General features: G+C 39.4%; 1 protein-coding gene across 4 annotated transcripts in view; it reads right to left on the reverse strand.

Moving 5' to 3' along the window:
- The window catches only part of sfmbt2 (Scm like with four mbt domains 2), a 35,766-nt gene that overhangs the window by 15,818 nt on the left and 1,745 nt on the right, over positions 1-18,203 (reverse strand). For 2 of the 4 annotated variants that reach the window (XM_010901317.5, XM_010901315.5), the window contains exons 2-5: positions 13,995-14,182; positions 9,156-9,250; positions 7,008-7,248; positions 5,433-5,453 (exon numbers count right to left, since the gene is read on the reverse strand). In XM_010901317.5, coding sequence (XP_010899619.1) covers positions 5,433-5,453; positions 7,008-7,248; positions 9,156-9,250; positions 13,995-14,085 — 448 coding nt within the window. In that variant the 5' untranslated portion in view covers positions 14,086-14,182. The remainder of the gene's footprint in view (positions 1-5,432; positions 5,454-7,007; positions 7,249-9,155; positions 9,251-13,994; positions 14,183-18,203) is intronic. The other 2 variants (XM_010901316.5, XM_010901319.5) reach the window with 1 other exon arrangement.

Here is an 18,203-nt window from a genome sequence, read left to right on the forward strand (position 1 = left end):
CCCAGAGAAAACAAAATATTGGGGGGGGGGGGGGGGGTTGGTACTGCCTACCCTGTTCATTGCCATTGGTATTTCTGTTATTATATATGTTAATGTTATTCGTAGTATTGTATGCACCATCATGTGATGGCGATGAGTTACTCCACAAACAGAACTTAACGCCATGTCTACTGCTTCTCTAATAATGGTAACAAAGAATGCGTTTCCTGTCTGAAATAGTACAATAGAACATCAATTATCATTTGGTTTTCAATTCAGCGTTCTAAAAAGCAATTCATAGGCTATGCCTCAATCTGAAGAAGGGAGATGAAGGAAAAGAAAAATACTGAGCAGAGCATGGCGAGAGCTAAAAGGTACACAGTGGAGGTTGCTACACTCAACCTGCACCCTGCTCTCATGCGCAGGCGTGAACATGAATACCTTAAACGTTAGCCTTTTTCCTCAAGAGATGTCAAAGGTAAAATATTCCTAGTTTTTCTAGGATAAAACCTGTACACTAACACAATTGATTACCATTAAACCCCCCAAAAACTACCATGACCATTTACCCCAAAATCACAAAACCCCTAATCCTCAAGAAAATCTAAACCCAACCTTAATCACAATCCCTAAGCTGTTTATTATGACTACTAATTGTCTTCTCTTCACCAAATTGTCCAGGATTTAACATATTTGTAAGCACCAACATATCATCCTCTCCAGAGCCATTTAGATTGCTGTTTCCTGCTCATTTGAACATGTTTATTTACTCCACTTCCTGTTTCCTACAGTGCAGCAGCATTGATACATATTTCATGACGCATCATGGGTCTTCGTTTGACTTTCATTCCACGCTTACTAGTCACTACGCAAAGGACAACTATTTGCAATCCCATTTCTTGGATGCAAAGCAAGAGAAATGATTCATTTCCAAGTAACAAGTTATCCACCCCTCACCAGAACCTATCTGTTCACAGTCTCAGATTGGACGCATAGATCCTGAGAATATCTGACCTAACGTAGCAAGTTAAGGTGAGTCGCAGCAGGACACCAGCAGTAGACTTTGTCATGGACAGGGGATACCGCTCGTATTATTTAGTGAAGCCACACTTGGATCAAACAGTATCATTCCTATGGGAGAGAAAATAGGTATTTTTTTCTCATTAAATATTCAAATTATTTTGAAGTTAGATCAGAGAAAGACAAACAAATTAGTGCCTAACTCAGACATGACTGAACTTTTTTCCAGAAATGGCGCAAATACAGTGAATGTGTCTCTACCCAGCTCGTCTCCTTAACCCATGGGTAATAATAGTGTTCTTACAGTCAGCCTATTTCTTCTTCACACAAACACACCTTGTTGATCTCTGGTGTGCAGAAATAGATCAACTATTTTTACAGATCCTGCTAGATTAGTCATCAAGCCATTTAGAACAAGCATCAGAGCAGAATGCAGGTTGCCTCTTTACCATCTGAACTTCAGCCCCTCCCCCCACTCCTTCTCCTCTTCACTCCCTCCCTCCCCCTCCTGCCAAGCCTCCCTCTATTTCAGAGTGGTTACTGTATTAGTTTGCATGTAAAAAATAATCATTTTTTCCCCGTTTTCTTTCCCGTCCTCCAGGCAATAAACATTCAGAGGCTAATCCATTCGTGACTTCCACAGAACAATAGCTGCATCATACTTTGAAGAGAACCCCAGACTCCCTTTCTCTCCCCCGCTACTCCTCTCCTCCCCCTTCCCTCCCGTGGCTCTTCTCTCTTTTCTCTCACCCCTCCTGTCTTCTCCTCATAGCTTTTACTACACCTGGAGCATCCAAACAAACATCCATCATACCAAGTAAATCTAATTTCCATATCTGCCAAAAAGCCATTGTGTAAACAGACAGGGGAGTCGGATGCAGGCACGTATTTTAGATAATCAAAGTGATTATTAAAAGAACAAGTCTGGCCTATATGGTTTCAGGGAGGGGTGTTTTTGTCTGTGATCACAGCAGTAGAGCAGATTCTAATCAGGGCTAATGGGACTAAATTAGACTATCCATTATCCCAGTCCCATCGCGTATTCAGTCATTATTATTACACTAGCATGGTAAACCACACATATGTAGATACACTGAGATACAATATCTACTCTATCTCCAGGGGATCCTGTACTACCCTCATTTATCAGAGTAACCACAGGCCATATTTCACTGTTCAGTATCTATGAATCAAACAATTGAACCAACTACTGCCACTACTGCTACCTCATTGTTTAATGAGAGGTACGTTCATCATCGTCAAACAGATTCCATTGGATGAATATGTCCCTAAAAATTCTGGAAAACAGTAAAAGCACTGAAGGACAGTGCCGACACCACATTGCCACAACAGATAATATTGGACTCTGTACCCTTTACTGATCAAAATATAATTGTTGATGGCTTTAATTGCCTCTTTATTGCAGAAAATGATCTTTTTGAGAAAAAAATTTAAACTCAAAACCTACCCCAAATGGCAGAGGAATACATGGCAGAGGAATACATGATAGAGGAATACAAGAAAACCAAGAAATTATGCAGGAGCACTGATTTTAGGAGTCAAGTGTTTTCACTGAGTCTGTTCATTGCTGGTTATAGACACTAAGAAACCCACAGGGGCTGACATGCTCGATCCAAGCATATTGGTTAGTGCTGCTCCAATTATCTCTGGAGCTCTAACACATATGTTTAATCCAACATAAATTTTCGGGATTCTCTCTAAAGTCTGGAAAACGCCTCATGTGCTCCAACTGCATAACTGTGAGGACACTAGTGTCCTTGATAACTATCGCCCCATATCTATATTGTCATCCCTTGCTAATATTCTGGAGGCATTGGTAAATAAGCATTTACATTCCTTTATATCAGAAAATTGCATTTTGAACAGATTTCAGTCTGGTTTTAGACCTGGGCACTGTACTATCGCAGCAACTACACTGGTTGTAAATGATATTGTGAAAGCCTTAAATGAGAAATTAAGATCTATTTTGTGGTTTGTTGACCTGACGAAGGTGTTCGATTAAGTAGATCACTCAACTTTATTGAAAAAGCTGTCATCATTGGGCCCGGCCAAGCACACTTGCTTCTGGTTTCAAAAATAAAGAACAGAGTTGCAAAAGTGAAAGGACACAGGCTATTTGCAGCTGATGGAATTAAGTCCACAAAGGAGTTCCAGTCTTCAAATGTGGGTCCTATATTGTTCACTCTATATCTTAATGAAATACAGCTCTGGAAAAAATTAAGAGACCACTGCACCTTTTTCTTTCCTTTCCCAAAAAACTCAAAAAGGAAGTTTTTTGTGAGGAACAGAAGGGTTAATATTAAGAGTCCTATGCAAATTGAACACTTCTGTTCCTCACTCAAAACTTTCAGTTTCAACTTTTTTGGAAAAGAAAGAAAAAGGTGCAGTGGTCTCTTATTTTTTTCCGGAGCTGAATGTAACTCTTAAACAAATGGTTTCATTCATTTTAATGCTGACCAGACAACACTATACAATACAGCTCCCTTTCTTGAACGAGTAGTTTCACACCTACAGTCGGATTCCAACTGTTACAAAAATCACCTATGTACATTGGTACTAAATTCAAATCAAACCAAGTACATTGTATTTTCTAGGTCACATAGCCTAGCTTTGGATGACCATAAAATGACTACCCTAGATGGCTCTTTAATAGAATGTGTTGCTTCTTACAAAAACCTTGGGATTTGGTTAGATGTCTGGTTAGATCTGTCTTTTGAAACACATGTTAATGAGTGGGTGAAAAGGTTAAAGATTAAAACCTATTTTATAGCAATAAATCACCTCCTGTCATGTCAGAATATAAAATATATTGTGCCAGTAACTTTTTTTGTCACTACTAGATTATGGTGTTGTGCAATACTATATACACATGCATTAGCTTCTGTACTAACATTTTTGGAAGCAGTCTATCATTTGGCCTTGCGTTTTATTACTGCAAATTTTCACACTCATCACTGTCTGTTATATGGTTCAGTTGGCTGGGAGTCACCGACATCTAGAAGGGCCAGACATTTGTTGATGTTTTTAAGCAGTCATGAAAAACCTTCCTGGCTATATAACACAACATTTGTTGGAAGAACAGCAGTTACCAGCTGTAAAAGAGAACTTGGTCTCAATTGATTTCTGTATAAGTAAAGGTAAATAGATAAATAAAAGTCCCTACTCGTTTTCTTTGATAAAATGTTTTGCAACTAAAATGTAAAGGGTAAAGTTTATAGGGCCTGGTTAGGTGGATAAACTATCCTCAAAGACTGTATATGTAATAATTAGGAAAACAAAGCAAGCAAATGAGATTTGAAGCTGGGACTACAACCAATGAAGTACACATTTGTCAAATTATGCTACACTGTACACACAGGAAGTAAACATCAAAGATCAGGTGCAAATCAGGTGGAGAGGATAGAAAGACAGGGTTATTTGGGTATCAAATTAGTCCTGGGCTGCTCTCTTGGAGTGCTTTGTGTCATTTGGTTTGTCTTTGACCAGGGTGGTTTGTGTGTTGATGTTTGTTGTCCCTCCTGCCAATAAAAGTTCTACCTGAAACACTATGAGGTCAAGACTGCTTACAAAAACACACATACAGCATTTTCATAATCATTACCTAATTGGTGCTGGGTCTGAGAAAGTAGCCAGTTCTCATAGATTTTCCCAAACATACTACAAACTGTCCATCAACCCCCTCCCCCATTCCCACTACACACACACACACACACACACACACACACACACACACACACACATCTGATAGACAGGCCTACTAAGCCCCATCTTAGAGCCTTATCTCTAGCAGGCGCAGGCAGAAAGGACTGAGTGACTTTGGTTAAAGCATTATGCAAATGACCTCTGTGGGCTTCTCAGAGCAGTGCTGTTATCACATGACCAAACTTCTGACATGCACACGCACGTGTCACTCTGCTGTGGGAACCCTAGTGAATTCAGAGAATGTGTCGCAGAGCAGGCAGTGTGCCAACAAGCTCTGCTCCTAGCCTGAGACACCTGCCGTCTGGTGAGGAACTCTCCGGGAAGAAATCCAGAAAAACACACTTGTGGAATGGAACGGAAAAACACACACATTCTAAACGTGAGTGTACTGGGGCTGGCAAAAAAAAAAATCCATGATAGAGATGAAGAAATCCATCCCTCACATCTACCGTTCACCAGCACAAGGTGGGGGAGAGGCGCAGAAACGAGAGGAGCTAATAGAGCATGCATTGATAAGAGGTAGCGGGCATTAGAGTCCCACAAACTCAAAGGAAAGTTTTCCTGTAAGCTGACGGGAAAGAGGGAAACGAAGCAGACGTTCATTGCTGAGGAGAAACCTTGGCCCAAGTTAGCAGCTAACGGCTCGCTAGAGCTAGCAGGCAGGCAGGCAGGCAGTAGAGAAACCAGGAAGGACTGGTGGGACTGCTTACCTTTTCTTAGGTAAACGTTATCTGAGAAACAGAAAGAAATAAAGGTAACTGTAACATAGCAACACATACACACATGATTGCATGCTGACACTCTTTTACAAACACACACATCTACACACGCGCTCATGCACACTTCGCTTGGCATGATGCAAGAGGCCCGATGACGAATAGCGATGAAGTGGAAAATTGCTGTAATTTTATTTATTATCGCATTAAAAAAAAACATTCACGAGAGGTTGTGTCAATGTAACCTAATTTGCTTCTGCCAGTGTAGTGAAACCCGCCTTTCATTCACTACCTGTTAGCCTTACGCAAACACATTAGGCCTACCAGGCCTACTCACTAGCCAGACAGGAGTTTGAGAAACATGTATTCAGTCAATCTCTGTCCACTATTCAGTCAGACCCTGTCTGAGTCATTTCGCACAAAACCAGGAAGAACAAAATAAAACATGTTTCGGGTAATAGAATAAATCATCCAACCTTTCTAGGATGGTTTGTTGACCAAAAACCTATAATCCACCCAAAATGTATTTTTTTATATATATATTTTATTTCCTCATATATTAGTACATTTATGGAACCACTTTACTACAAACAAACACATCATAAACACATATTTCACTATGTTATAGAGGAACGTGATGAAAATGGTAATATTGGATTGTAGGTGTGTGTGTGTGTGTGTGTGTACAGTAACTACCCAGTAATCTGGGTGTGATAAATCCACTAAATATGCATGGCTATTACAAAGAGTTAATTTCATTGCCATTTAGTCCCCTCACCAGATAGGTCTGTGCCAACACGGAGATACAGCATGTCTCCCTGGTAGACCCTTATGGTCCAGTGAAGCTGTTTTCAAAGATTTTTTGAAGCTACACACAAATCTAGCACCTTTCACACCCCGCAGTGACACTAAACGTATGCATTTCTCACACCGTCATTAATGTCTCCCTACAGCAACATTTGTTAGCAGGTAAAGATGGCAGTGAGAAAATGTCCGGCTGAAGGAAATTCAGCTATATTCTCCATTAACGAAAGGTGCCATGCGACTTCCTCAGAAATATTGTAAATGCATTAGCACAGTTCTCCGAGTATGAGTTGAGAATGGATGAGACGGTCTGCTGTAAAAAAAAAAAAAATTCATTTTCTAGAATGGCGGTTTGATGCGTTAGTGTTAGGGAGGCCCGCTGTTTGAATGCTGAATTAGATGCCATTTCTTTTTGACAAGCTTTGTAAGGGGATTAAAAGGAAAGATCAGGACACGTAAGGCAGAAAGTCATGTTAGCTGAAACTACGGCAGAGACAGAAGAATTTCTCGGGAAAGGCAACAGTTTGCGTATGTTAACAGTTTGGAAAGGGTCTTTATCTACACAATTGCTATTACACTATGAAGTTAGCTTTGGTTAAGTCCTCCTTCAGGAGTGATTTTACACTATGAAGTTAGCTTTGTAAAGTCCCCTTCAGGAGTGTGTGTTCAGAATAATTCCTCAGTCGGAAGTAGCTATAAAGCCACTGATGAAGAGGGTGTGTTCATCATCTCATGGTTGTGTGTCCGTCCAGGGCGTGTGTTTACCTTCAGGGGGCTGTAGGGTCTTGTTGTTCTGGGCACACCAGCCGACGGGGTGGAGCTCAGCGGTCATGACATCACACCAGAAGTCGGCCTTGCGGTCGTCCCCGTAGCCACTGAAGCGCAGCAGCAGCAGCTGGCCGCAGGTGGTGATGATGGTGGCCACCCAGTAGGTGTCCGGGCTGCTCTTATTGGCCACCTCCAGCTTCATCCCCGGCTGGAAGCTACTCTGCAGGCTGATCTCAACCTTCAATAACCAATCAGAGAGCACCCGATCAGAAAACCTGGTTGTTTATGAGGGTGACATAGAATATTCTAAATAGAGGAATGACTTAGAGGGAACACGTTGGAGAGCGGAGAGATACTAAGAGACGGATCACATATCTAAAGGGGCTGGTGCATTTAAACCAGGAAATAGATAATGTCACATAATGTATTGTGTGTCAACCATGGTCACAGGCTGCAATCACACTAATACCTATCTGACAAGCCATTATGTAACACGCACACACACACACACACACAAACACACACAGCCTGTGTTACTGGAAAAAGCCAACGTCTAATAACTAAAAACAATGCAAATGGCCTCATGACTTCCTGCTAAAAACAAAGCAAATGTGCTGTATCACACTGGATGGCTTATATAAGAGTGCCAGAGGGAGAGAAAGAAATACGCGGAGTGAAAGAGAGAGAAAGGGAGAGCAAGAGAAAGGAGAGAGAGATTGCACATCTTCAATACTTTACATAGCTTAAAATATTAAAATAATAACATACTAAATATTTACTTAACTATCTTTCTGTTTTAATTTTAGTTCTGGTTTTTACTGTTGTTTATAATAGGTTTCTTTTTTCTTGCTGGCTTTGGCAATGTAAACAAATGTTTCCCACGTGAATAAATCCCTTAAAATTAAAACTGAATAGAGAGACAAACAGAGAGAAAGTAGTCCTCACAAGGAATCACTGTTTCAATCATTGTTTTCAATCAATGTAAACAATTTCTGTTGAGAGCAAAAGATGTTTCACTTCATAGAGAATCACATTTTCAGTGGAAATAATGCTATTTTTCCTGGGACTCAATCCACTTATCCAGAACACTCCCATACAAATCAGATCATCTTTGATCTTTCCAACAGGCAATCACAGCTCACCCCTCGTACCTCAGCTCTTTCAGATAGAGCTTTCATTGACATCTATAAAATCATTCAACATAATTAAACCCACTTTAAGTAATGTGCATGTTTGTTTCTTTCTGCAACATTATTTTGCATGATTACCTATGTGTTACCATTTCCTATAGTCCCTTGCAGCTGTGTGGTTGTGTGGAAGGCCTCCCAAGAATAGACAGCTGTTCCATCAGACTTTATTACTAGTGACAGTATGTCTGTCACTACACCAGGCCAAACCATAACTACTGACAGTCTTTCTGTCTGTCTGTCACTCCACCAGGCCAGACCATCCCTACTGCCTGATTGTCTGTCTGTCTGTCTGTCTGTCTCTCTCTCCATTTGTCCTCGTCTCTGTCTATCATTCAGTACACCAGGCAAGGTCTGTGAGACGTTTCATAAAATGTCACCTCAGACACTGACCTGTCAAAATACAGATTCAGCTCAATCGTCGAACTGTCAAAATACAGAATCACCTCAAACACTGACTTGTCAAAATACAAAATGGCCTTGAATATCATTGGAAATATACACCAAACCTAAAAATACTGCTTTCCAGGATAGAGTGTAACACGGCCTACTGTAACATTTGGCATTAATGACTTTTCTCCTGGTTTCACAACTTTCATAGACACCGAGTCATCGTCTCAGTGATTGTGGGTTTGGTTGTTTTCAGATAAGCTGGTTTCCCGTTGTTGGATTCATTGGAATCAATGCTGAATGCAATAGCATTTACCATCTGCATGAGGCTTATAGACACGGCCTCACATTGCCAATGCAGGGAAGGTCATCCCTGGTACGTGTCTCAGTAAACCTCAGTGACTATGGTCATCATTACGCGAGTCATACGGAGACCATGAGCCTAACTACTCTATGTTTAACGTCATTAGCTAATGTGCCTTCTCACGTCAAACACATAATTAAAAGGATTTGCAAAATGGTGATGTTTGTTAAAAAAAGCGGAGAACACATTGTGTTATTCACTCACGTGTTTAAAAGCAGAATGAGGGGCAGCCGTCGCCCCCGTTTCCTCTAAGTACTCCTCCCAATTGAAGTATGCCCCTTCCTCCGTGGAGTCTACATCTGTTTGGAAGAAGAACAGAGTCACTTACACTGCCACCAATCCAGTCACAGTTGGACTGGATTAATAATCCATATATAAGGAAGAACCATAACAGCATCCCACCCAATAATACTGTACAGTTGGAGTAGAAGGAATGCAGGGAAACAGGAGTAATGTGTATGCAATGTAAAGATTAGATTAAGTATGGGTTTCCGTCTCAAGGCTGCATCTAGTGAGACTCTCCACTTCATGAGCGCAGGAGACACTACCTGTTGTTATAGTAGGGGGATCTGAAAAGAAACTGCTAGGCTTGCTTTTCTCCCTTTCACAGACTGTGTGTGTGTGTGCGTGTGTGTGCACGCGCAAGCGTTCACTTTTCCTTTCCACAGACCTTTAGAATGATTGTGACATCATACCTTCAGCTACTTATCTTCAACTGAGGAAAATGGGAGCTGCGACTGATGTGGCGTTTAAAAGCCGACTTTTGGCAAAAGTTACTGTGTTTGCTGATCAATGGACCAAGTGCAAAGGAATGCTTAAAATACACAAACAAATGAAAAAAGAAGTCTTCCAGAGCTCAACAGCTTTCCTACAAAAAAAAAAAAACATCCTCTGTAAATTGTCTATAGAAATGCTTAGGGAGTGTCTGGTCAGCCATCAGCTGTAACTCAAGAGTAACTCAATGTCATCAATGGGATTTTGAAAATCACCTTGCAAATCCTATTTTTGGGTTCTATCTTTGATTACAATATAGTTTGGAATATTACCTTGCTGGATTCATGCCTGAACAATCCCCAAAGCCAGTGGTAGTGAATCCCGTTATTCCCGAACATAAACACATGTTCTTTTGTTCCAGAAATATGAATGGTTGAAAGCTAAAAAGTCATTATAAGGAAAACAATGCAAAGTTTATACCACCACCACCACAACCAATAAAAATAAGCCTGTGTTACATTCACTCCTACAATGTGGTATACAGTGAGGGCAGGAAATAATTGGACACTGCCACAAGTTTTGTTATTTGGTCTGTTTACCAAACTATATTCAAGTTACAGTTAAATAATGAAAATGGGCTTAAAGTGCAGTCTCTCAGCTTTAATGGCAGGGTATTCAAATCCAAATTTGAAGAAGGCTTTAGGAATTACAGCTCTTTAATATGTATCCCCCTCTTTTTCAAGTGACCAAAAGTAATTGGACAATTGACTCAAAAGCTGTTCCATTGGACAGGTGTGGGCTATTCTTTCGTTGTTTCTTCAACAATTAAGCAGGTAAAAGTTCTGGAGTTTACAACAGTGGTGGATGATCGGAGCCTTTCCATGGCAAAGAAAAACCCCTTCACAACATCCAGCCAAGTCAAGAACACTCTCCAGGAGGAAGGCATATAATTATCCAAGTCTACCATAAAGAGAAGACTTCACAAATTAAAACTTCCTTGAATTAAACCTGAAAGTCTGCATTATGAAGATTATCAGTGTCCAAATGTTTCCAGACCTAACTGTATATCCCCATGAAGAGTAACTCTTTAACTCCATGACAGGTGGTCCTTTAGAGATTTTTCGACTGTGTCTTTTGGTGGTTAGGAAACGCTGATAAAAGGCTGTGTTTTGAAATGTATGTGGAAGTACAGTAATGGTAAATGCTTCACCATCTATCACACAGCCGCAGTGTGCAGTCGAACGACAGCTTCACACGTCTTAGCCTACTAGTCAATCTATACTGTAAATGTGGTTGATTGAGTACTGTGCAAAAGTCTTAGGCCATCTGAGAAAACGGTTTAGACATTTATCTGAGCAGTAAGTTTTGTTTTGTTTAGACTCATAAAAAGTGGATGGGAAGTACCACAATGTGTGCTTTTAAAACAGTCATTGTTTTGTCTGGTCTCCCTTACATTGCTGAACTAATTTATTTTGATGAACTGTTTTTTTCAAGTTGACCTGTGGCAAATTCTTCTAAGCTTCTGTCAGGATTTGTCAGAAATCTTTTACTTCTTTGTCTGTTATTTTTTTTGTTCTTTTCCTGTTTAACTGATCCCACAGTGCTTATTATATGTTAACTTTGGGGCTCTGAGGTGGCCAAACCTAAATCTCTGAGTGTTCCTTCTGTAGACTTCTGTTGTAAGTAGGTTTTAATTGTCTCTGCAGTGTTTGGGTCATTACTGTGATGAAAAGTGCTTATGCCCTTTCAGTCAAAGATGAACATTTCTTGTTAGACTTCTGACAGTCGATTTTGGTGCCAGATGACTCTGCCAGGTGCTAAGCCAGCACCTAACTGGGTTTCCTTCACTCCCTTGAGTAAGTGGCAGATTTTTGTGTCTTCCAATGTGTTTCTGTTATTAACTCTGTTATCCAGTTCTTAACATTGTAACCTTTTCTTTTATTCATGTTTCTTTTTATTTATTCTAATGTTATATAGTCTTTTATGATCAAATAAATACTTACTGCCCAGATAAATAACTTTAAATAATTTTCTCAGGTGGCCTAAGACTTTTGCACAGTATAAAATACTTTGTAACACTTTATAACATTGTGCCCTCGTGGTTATACACAACAGTAACCAAAGGACAATACTGCATGTGTAATATCATGAAATATTTCTCATCCTTTAAACAACAAAACAATGTCAGTTTAAATGCTAAGAAAACAGTACATGTCACAGTAATCATTGTTAATTAAATTATGATTTGATTTCATGTACTTCACACATTTCTGTCCTACTGACATGGGCTAAAGTGTTGGTATTAATCACACGAAACTAAAGTTAATGTTTTCCTGTATAGGAGTTAAGATTAGTTTGTATTCTTCTGTACTTCATGAGGAGGGAGAAGTATTGCAGTTCACACATATAAGTTAAGGTGCCAACTGCTATATTTTCTGATAACAATTTTGGGATTAAATGAGGCAATTACAAATTCACTAACAGTGACAAAAAGTCAGTAAAAGAACATCAACTGAATTTGTCGAGTGATGGCGAGTTTTCCCAAACAGTAGTAGTACTGTTCTTTACTGTACTCTACTAAATGATACTCAATTCAACCGCACTACTTTTATTATTCTATTATGCATGTAGACAAACAGGTTGACAGGTTGGAACATGATCTGCAGTCCACAGCGGCAGACAGTACCGTCGTTTGTGTTAAAACAGTTCAGGGGACTTGTTTTGCCCCCCCCTGCCCTTTCTCCCCACAGTAATGCATATTATTCAGTCAATAATCACTAATTAAAAAAAATAAAATGACTGATTATCAGATAGGCAAGAGCAAGTTGCCAGCTAACAGCACTCACTCTCTCACTCATTTCCAGTGCAACCAAGAAAAGGATGGTTGATATGGAAACTCACACATGGCAAAATGCAAGGAGGAAGACAGTTTAAAGGATCTTTCTGGACTCCATGAATGTCTAATATGAGGACATTCTGTTGCTGTAGCTTTTTAAGCTTTTATCCTGCAATTCTACGCATTTTGCCATGAGGCAGAGAGAAACGAGTATTAAGTAAAAAAAAAAATTGGGGACCAACAAAAATGAATGTTAGAAATTTAATTCTGTGGGTACCAACATCTCTGTGTTGATTAATAATATAAAACTGTACTGTATTACACCCTGAAAAACATATTTCACGCCTTTTTCCCAAAACCCTCAAATATGTGGCTGTCGGTGGTAAAAATAAATTATAAAGAAAATAAAAAAAATAAGTTTTTGATCTGTTTGTGGATCCCCTGCAATACCTTTGTGGACCCTAGTTTGAGAACCTCCAGTTTAGAACCCCCAGTTTGAGAACCATTTTAATTAGTATGGATATTGTCCAGCCTATCCATATTTGAAAAAATTTGCTCATTAGTATAGCCAAAAATACAAATGTAAAAAAAGCACTCTCCTTAACATATCTTCCACATCAAATGAAACAATATTTGTTAGTGTACTAGTGTATATGCTTATTCTGTTTGTACACGCAAACAAATGGTTATTAGAGTGTCCTTAACTGTGGGGGAACCCCTATCAGTTCTTCAAAGAAAAATGTGTATTGTAAATAACTACTCATGTCTTTACTAAAAGAAACACAAGGTTAAACTTACAGATATTTGTAATAACTAATTTGTAATGGTTATTTAAAGAACCTTTCTACTAGTAGCTCACAGACTGGTTGAACCAAGTTAATGTATTTATCCTGCACACTAGGGGAAGACCACCAGGACGCTAGTTGGGAAACCATGATTTCATAGGAAAGTTATTAGAGCCCCTTATGAGAATGACTGGGTATCTGTCTACATTTGGGCACACAATGGAAGCTATAATGGTGTTTTTTAAGGTGAAACCCATGAATACATGAATAGAACATTTTGAGACCAGCTGTAGTCTTGACAAAATGCTCCCAGATGAGTTTTGTTTCCTCTTTCCCTAGCCAGACAAAACTTTCCTGTTTTGAATTTTGTGAGAGACTCAATATGACTCAACAGTCAGCGTACATATCTCCACACCACTTACGTTGAGTAGACAAACTGGACCAACTTCTCTCGCAGCTTGACATAGTTGGTGCTGCCAATTTGTGCTGAACTATCACATACAAAAACTCTGAGACCTTGGTGAATGTCAAAATGGTGTGGTATTGGGGAAAGCGGGATGCTTTTCAATGCAATGACTAAGCATTTTGAAACCACAACCCGTTGTTTTACTACAACATACCATTCTAATAAAACAAATGTCATCAAACAATGGCAGACAAAAATAGGAAAGGATTGAAGAAAAATAAAGTCTAAGTAAAAGCCCTCACCTGAATGCACCTGATCTTCTCTACCATTGGTTAGGCTGTTGGATTTTCCTGCCGAGAGCACCAATGGCCTGTCCTGTGGGCGGGACTGCATCTTGCTCTCTCCACCCAGTAGCCTTAACTTTTTGTATCCGTCCGTCTGGTTGTCTGTCTTCAGACTCCTCAGTCTTTACTGCATCTTCCTCACTCCACTGTGTAACAAATTTAAATCCACATCATGATCTTTGAAACATTGCTCATAGGAACAGTAACCAAAGAGGACATATATTTTCATTTCAGATCACAGTAGGGCTGCACGATATATCGTTTCAGCATCGACATTGCGATGTACGCATCCGCAATAGTCACATCGCAGAACGTGCGATTTAGTAAAGTAAACATATATCAGTCTACAATATATATTTTTTCAAATGGAAAACCAGTCTCATACCTGTCTCATATAAGGTAATTTACTCTGATTTATGGGTTATTGGATACACAGTTTATTATAATTATTATTATTTTAAACACGGTTCGCTGCAGCACTTAGTTGACATGCAGGCTCTGCTTGCGCGTGAGGAAATGATGAGCAAGGAACAGGCAAAAAAGACAGAATTTGATAATTTGGTTGCAAAAAGAAATGCATCGTCAATTACATGGACATTTTTTGGCTACAGACAGGATGATGTTGACCAAAAACAGATACTTTGTCATTTAAGGTGGCACCACACATTTGTATGATGAGTGCAAAGCATCTCAATGCCCTCCACAGCAAAAATCTATTTCGGATGCCTTTGCCAGAAATGCACCACACGAGAAAGGTTCCAAACGGCAAAGAGAAATCACAGATTCAGTAACATGTCACGTCACCAAGACATGGTACCAATTAACACGGTTACCAAAGCGTGTTTTAAAAACATCCGGTCGCTTGACAAGCGGTATGTAATGCCATCACGCAACAATTTTTCTCTAGTTGCCATCCCAGAGCTGTACGAGAAATGCACGGCACAAGTTGAAAAAGAGCTGTCACAAGTGGAATATTACACAGCAACAACAGACTTGTGGTCCAGCCGGACAACGGAGCCCTACATGAGTCTGACCGTACACTTTATTAATGAGGACTTCCACCTGAAAAGTCGCTGTTTGCAAACTGCATTTTCCCAGAGGATCATACAAGTGAGAACATCACAACAGGGATGAGAGAAGCTTTAGCTGATTGGGGCCTAGATGAGAGTCGTCTAGTCTGTATTACAACAGACAATGCCGCAAACATGGTGAAGGCTGCACCTGAACAAGTAGACCAGATTACAGTGCTTTGGCCACAGACTGCATCTTGCAGTTGGTAAGTTATGCCCAATTGCCCATTCTATTTTACTACTGTTGCTATTGCTACACTATTACTGTTACATATTATTACCTAGCAACCAGTTCTGAAATATAACAATCTTCATGAGTTTCATACATTTTAATTGTAGAGGATGGGGCTGGGAAATAATGAAGGATATAGCAGAAAAACTAAATATCGCAATGTCAGTTATTTCCAATATCGTGCAACATTAGATCACAGGCATGTAGGCTAGCCTCCATTCAACTTCATTAGAATTTGACAGACAAATAGGGGAATAACAGTGTACTTCCAAAGAATTGTTACTACTTGGTACAGTCAGCAGGAGTAAGTCCTTATGCTACTGGAGATTGACATACCTCAGCACAGCTCTCTAACAATGTGAGATAACCAATCATAGTTTAAATAAGTTGGAAAAACAGGACTGACACAGCAGAAACCCATAATAACAACCACGGCACAGAGAACAGTCTTACATAAACCATCAGGAATCAGACTGAAGAGATATTCAGAAAGACTTAAATCACTCTAATAAGAATCATAAACATTGTTATATTGTCGTCTCCTGACAAGAACCGTTTATGTTTTAAGTTAAAACCCTTTTTGGCTACAGATATATAACTCTATTGGGTTACATGTGGAGCCATCTGTGGAAAGATTTCTACAAGTATAGGCTAACCAAAATGGTTCTACTTGGAGCTATAAAAGTTCTGCCTGGAAACGAAAGGGTTTCAAAGGGTTCCCCTACAAAGGACAGCCAAAGAACCCCTTTGGACCTGTAAATTGCCATCATATGTTTTTTTTATCCAAAAGATCCAAGGAAACACATTAAACAATATTTCCCTTTAGATATTTCTCCTGGACTGTTTCTGAAATAGTAACATTAGTGATATTTTTGGATTAGTGCCTCAGCAATGACTTTTTCTAACAGCACCCACTTTGATCAAAAATTCAATTAACTGTGATTTTTCTTTAAAAATTATTCCGATGCCTTTTGAACTACACAAACACTGCTCCAGGTAGACTTGGCAAATTTACTTAAGCATTCAAATCCCCTTCCTTAAAGATCAATGGCCAATGTTCTCTGCTGTCATCATCTGTTTTTATGGCTTGGAGAACATTATTGGAAATGCATGTAAACAAGTTGGTTCGTATCATATGTCCCTTCACTATGTGTAATGCTTCTGAATGCGTCCTGTGTCACACAGAGATAAAAACACACATCATCCATTGCACAAACAACAAGCTTGTCTAATTAAATCACATGATGCTGTCCCTTTCCCTTCTTGGCTCTGTCTGAGTGACAGTTCACACACTCTGGGGTGGTAACATACACAAGAAAATGTTCTTGGAGAGTCCTTTATGGGTTCTTTACATTGAAACTGTGAGGGAACTTCGACAAGTTCCTCCAAGTACCCCTTTTTAAATGCTTCCTCAAAGAACCATTCGAAAATCCTTTTGGGGTAGATTTTTGAATGGGCAGGTTTTTCGTATGGTTTTTTAAGTAACAAGTATAAACAGTTCTTTACAATACCCTCTGAAATGTTGCACTGAAGAACAAAGTAGAGGCTACTCCAAGAACCTTTTCTTTTTAGGGTGTAGGGTCTACCTTCTGACTTCAGTCCACAAACACAGACACTAAAGTTGACAGGGTCCATTTAGACATTGAATGTAATATGAACTACAATGCAATCTAGGACACAATTAGACAAAGAGGGATTAATAATCTCAGAAATGTTGTCACTGATGGAAAATGTTCACTATTATAGGAATCCAGTCAAGAGGATCGAACTCAACCACTATATTATAACATATTGGTGCGTACTGGTCCCCAGTCCTCAATGATAGCCCAGATTGGGTCCTGAGCATTAGGCTGATCTGTGGGTTAATCTGAGACACAAATCGTTCCTAGACCTCATCAGATTGAGATTGAGGGGGTATGTGGTATTGGTTAGCTCTGGTGAGCCCAGTAGTCACCACACTTGTCTCTTGGAGGCATTTCCCTAAAGTCCTAACCCAGAAAATACAAAGACTTAATGAAGAATTAACAGATAAGGCATGGGCTATCTTTCAAATCAAGAACACATTAAGAGTATAAAGATCTTTCTCAATGATTTCTGAAGATCTGTAGTTGTCCTACCATTAAATTCGTCCTTCATTCAATGTAATCTAAAATATTACATTCACTGAAAATATACATGACACATCAGTATCTCTGATGTAACAGTTTTTTTTACATCGTCTTTTCAAGCCCTGTGCGATCAGCTGACTAAGATATTTTAAAAAAATTGTGCAAACAACAACAGCCCTAGGCAGACAGTTACGCTACGATACATAAGCTAGAGTTTTTGAAACACACTACTGGGCAGCTTATAGCAACTTCAGAAAATCCAACTACATCCAACCCTTGTTTGATTTTTTCCATTAACTCTGAAATATCAAAAAAGAAAAGTGTCTGGAACTTACTCCAACATAAGTTAAAAATAACATTATGTTTTAGCTTCTTTGACAAAAATGTGGGTAATTACTGGACGGTATTTTAGCGTCAAACTCCGGTTGTGTAGTCATTCTGTTCCTAAAAACACCGTGACATCTGCTCTCATTTTCTATCCTTGCGTTGCTCATGATAAGGTCAAATGAAGTAAATAAATTCAGTGATTCATCCATATACTACACCCCTCTAAAGGCTCTTTATGGTAAAAACGAAATGTGATTCTTTACATTCATCTCGTTAACAACATACTTCCGCCCGTAAGCAATTAGCGTGCGGACGAGGTTTACATTATTTCAACTGAACTGACTTACTCAACTTCCAAAGCAATTTGTTTTCTAAATAACTTTGAAACTAATCTAATTGTGCTTGGTTAATACAAGTGGGTCAGTATGTC

The sequence above is a fragment of the Esox lucius genome, chromosome 23 (assembly GCF_011004845.1).
Source record: "Esox lucius isolate fEsoLuc1 chromosome 23, fEsoLuc1.pri, whole genome shotgun sequence".
NCBI lineage: Eukaryota > Metazoa > Chordata > Actinopteri > Esociformes > Esocidae > Esox > Esox lucius.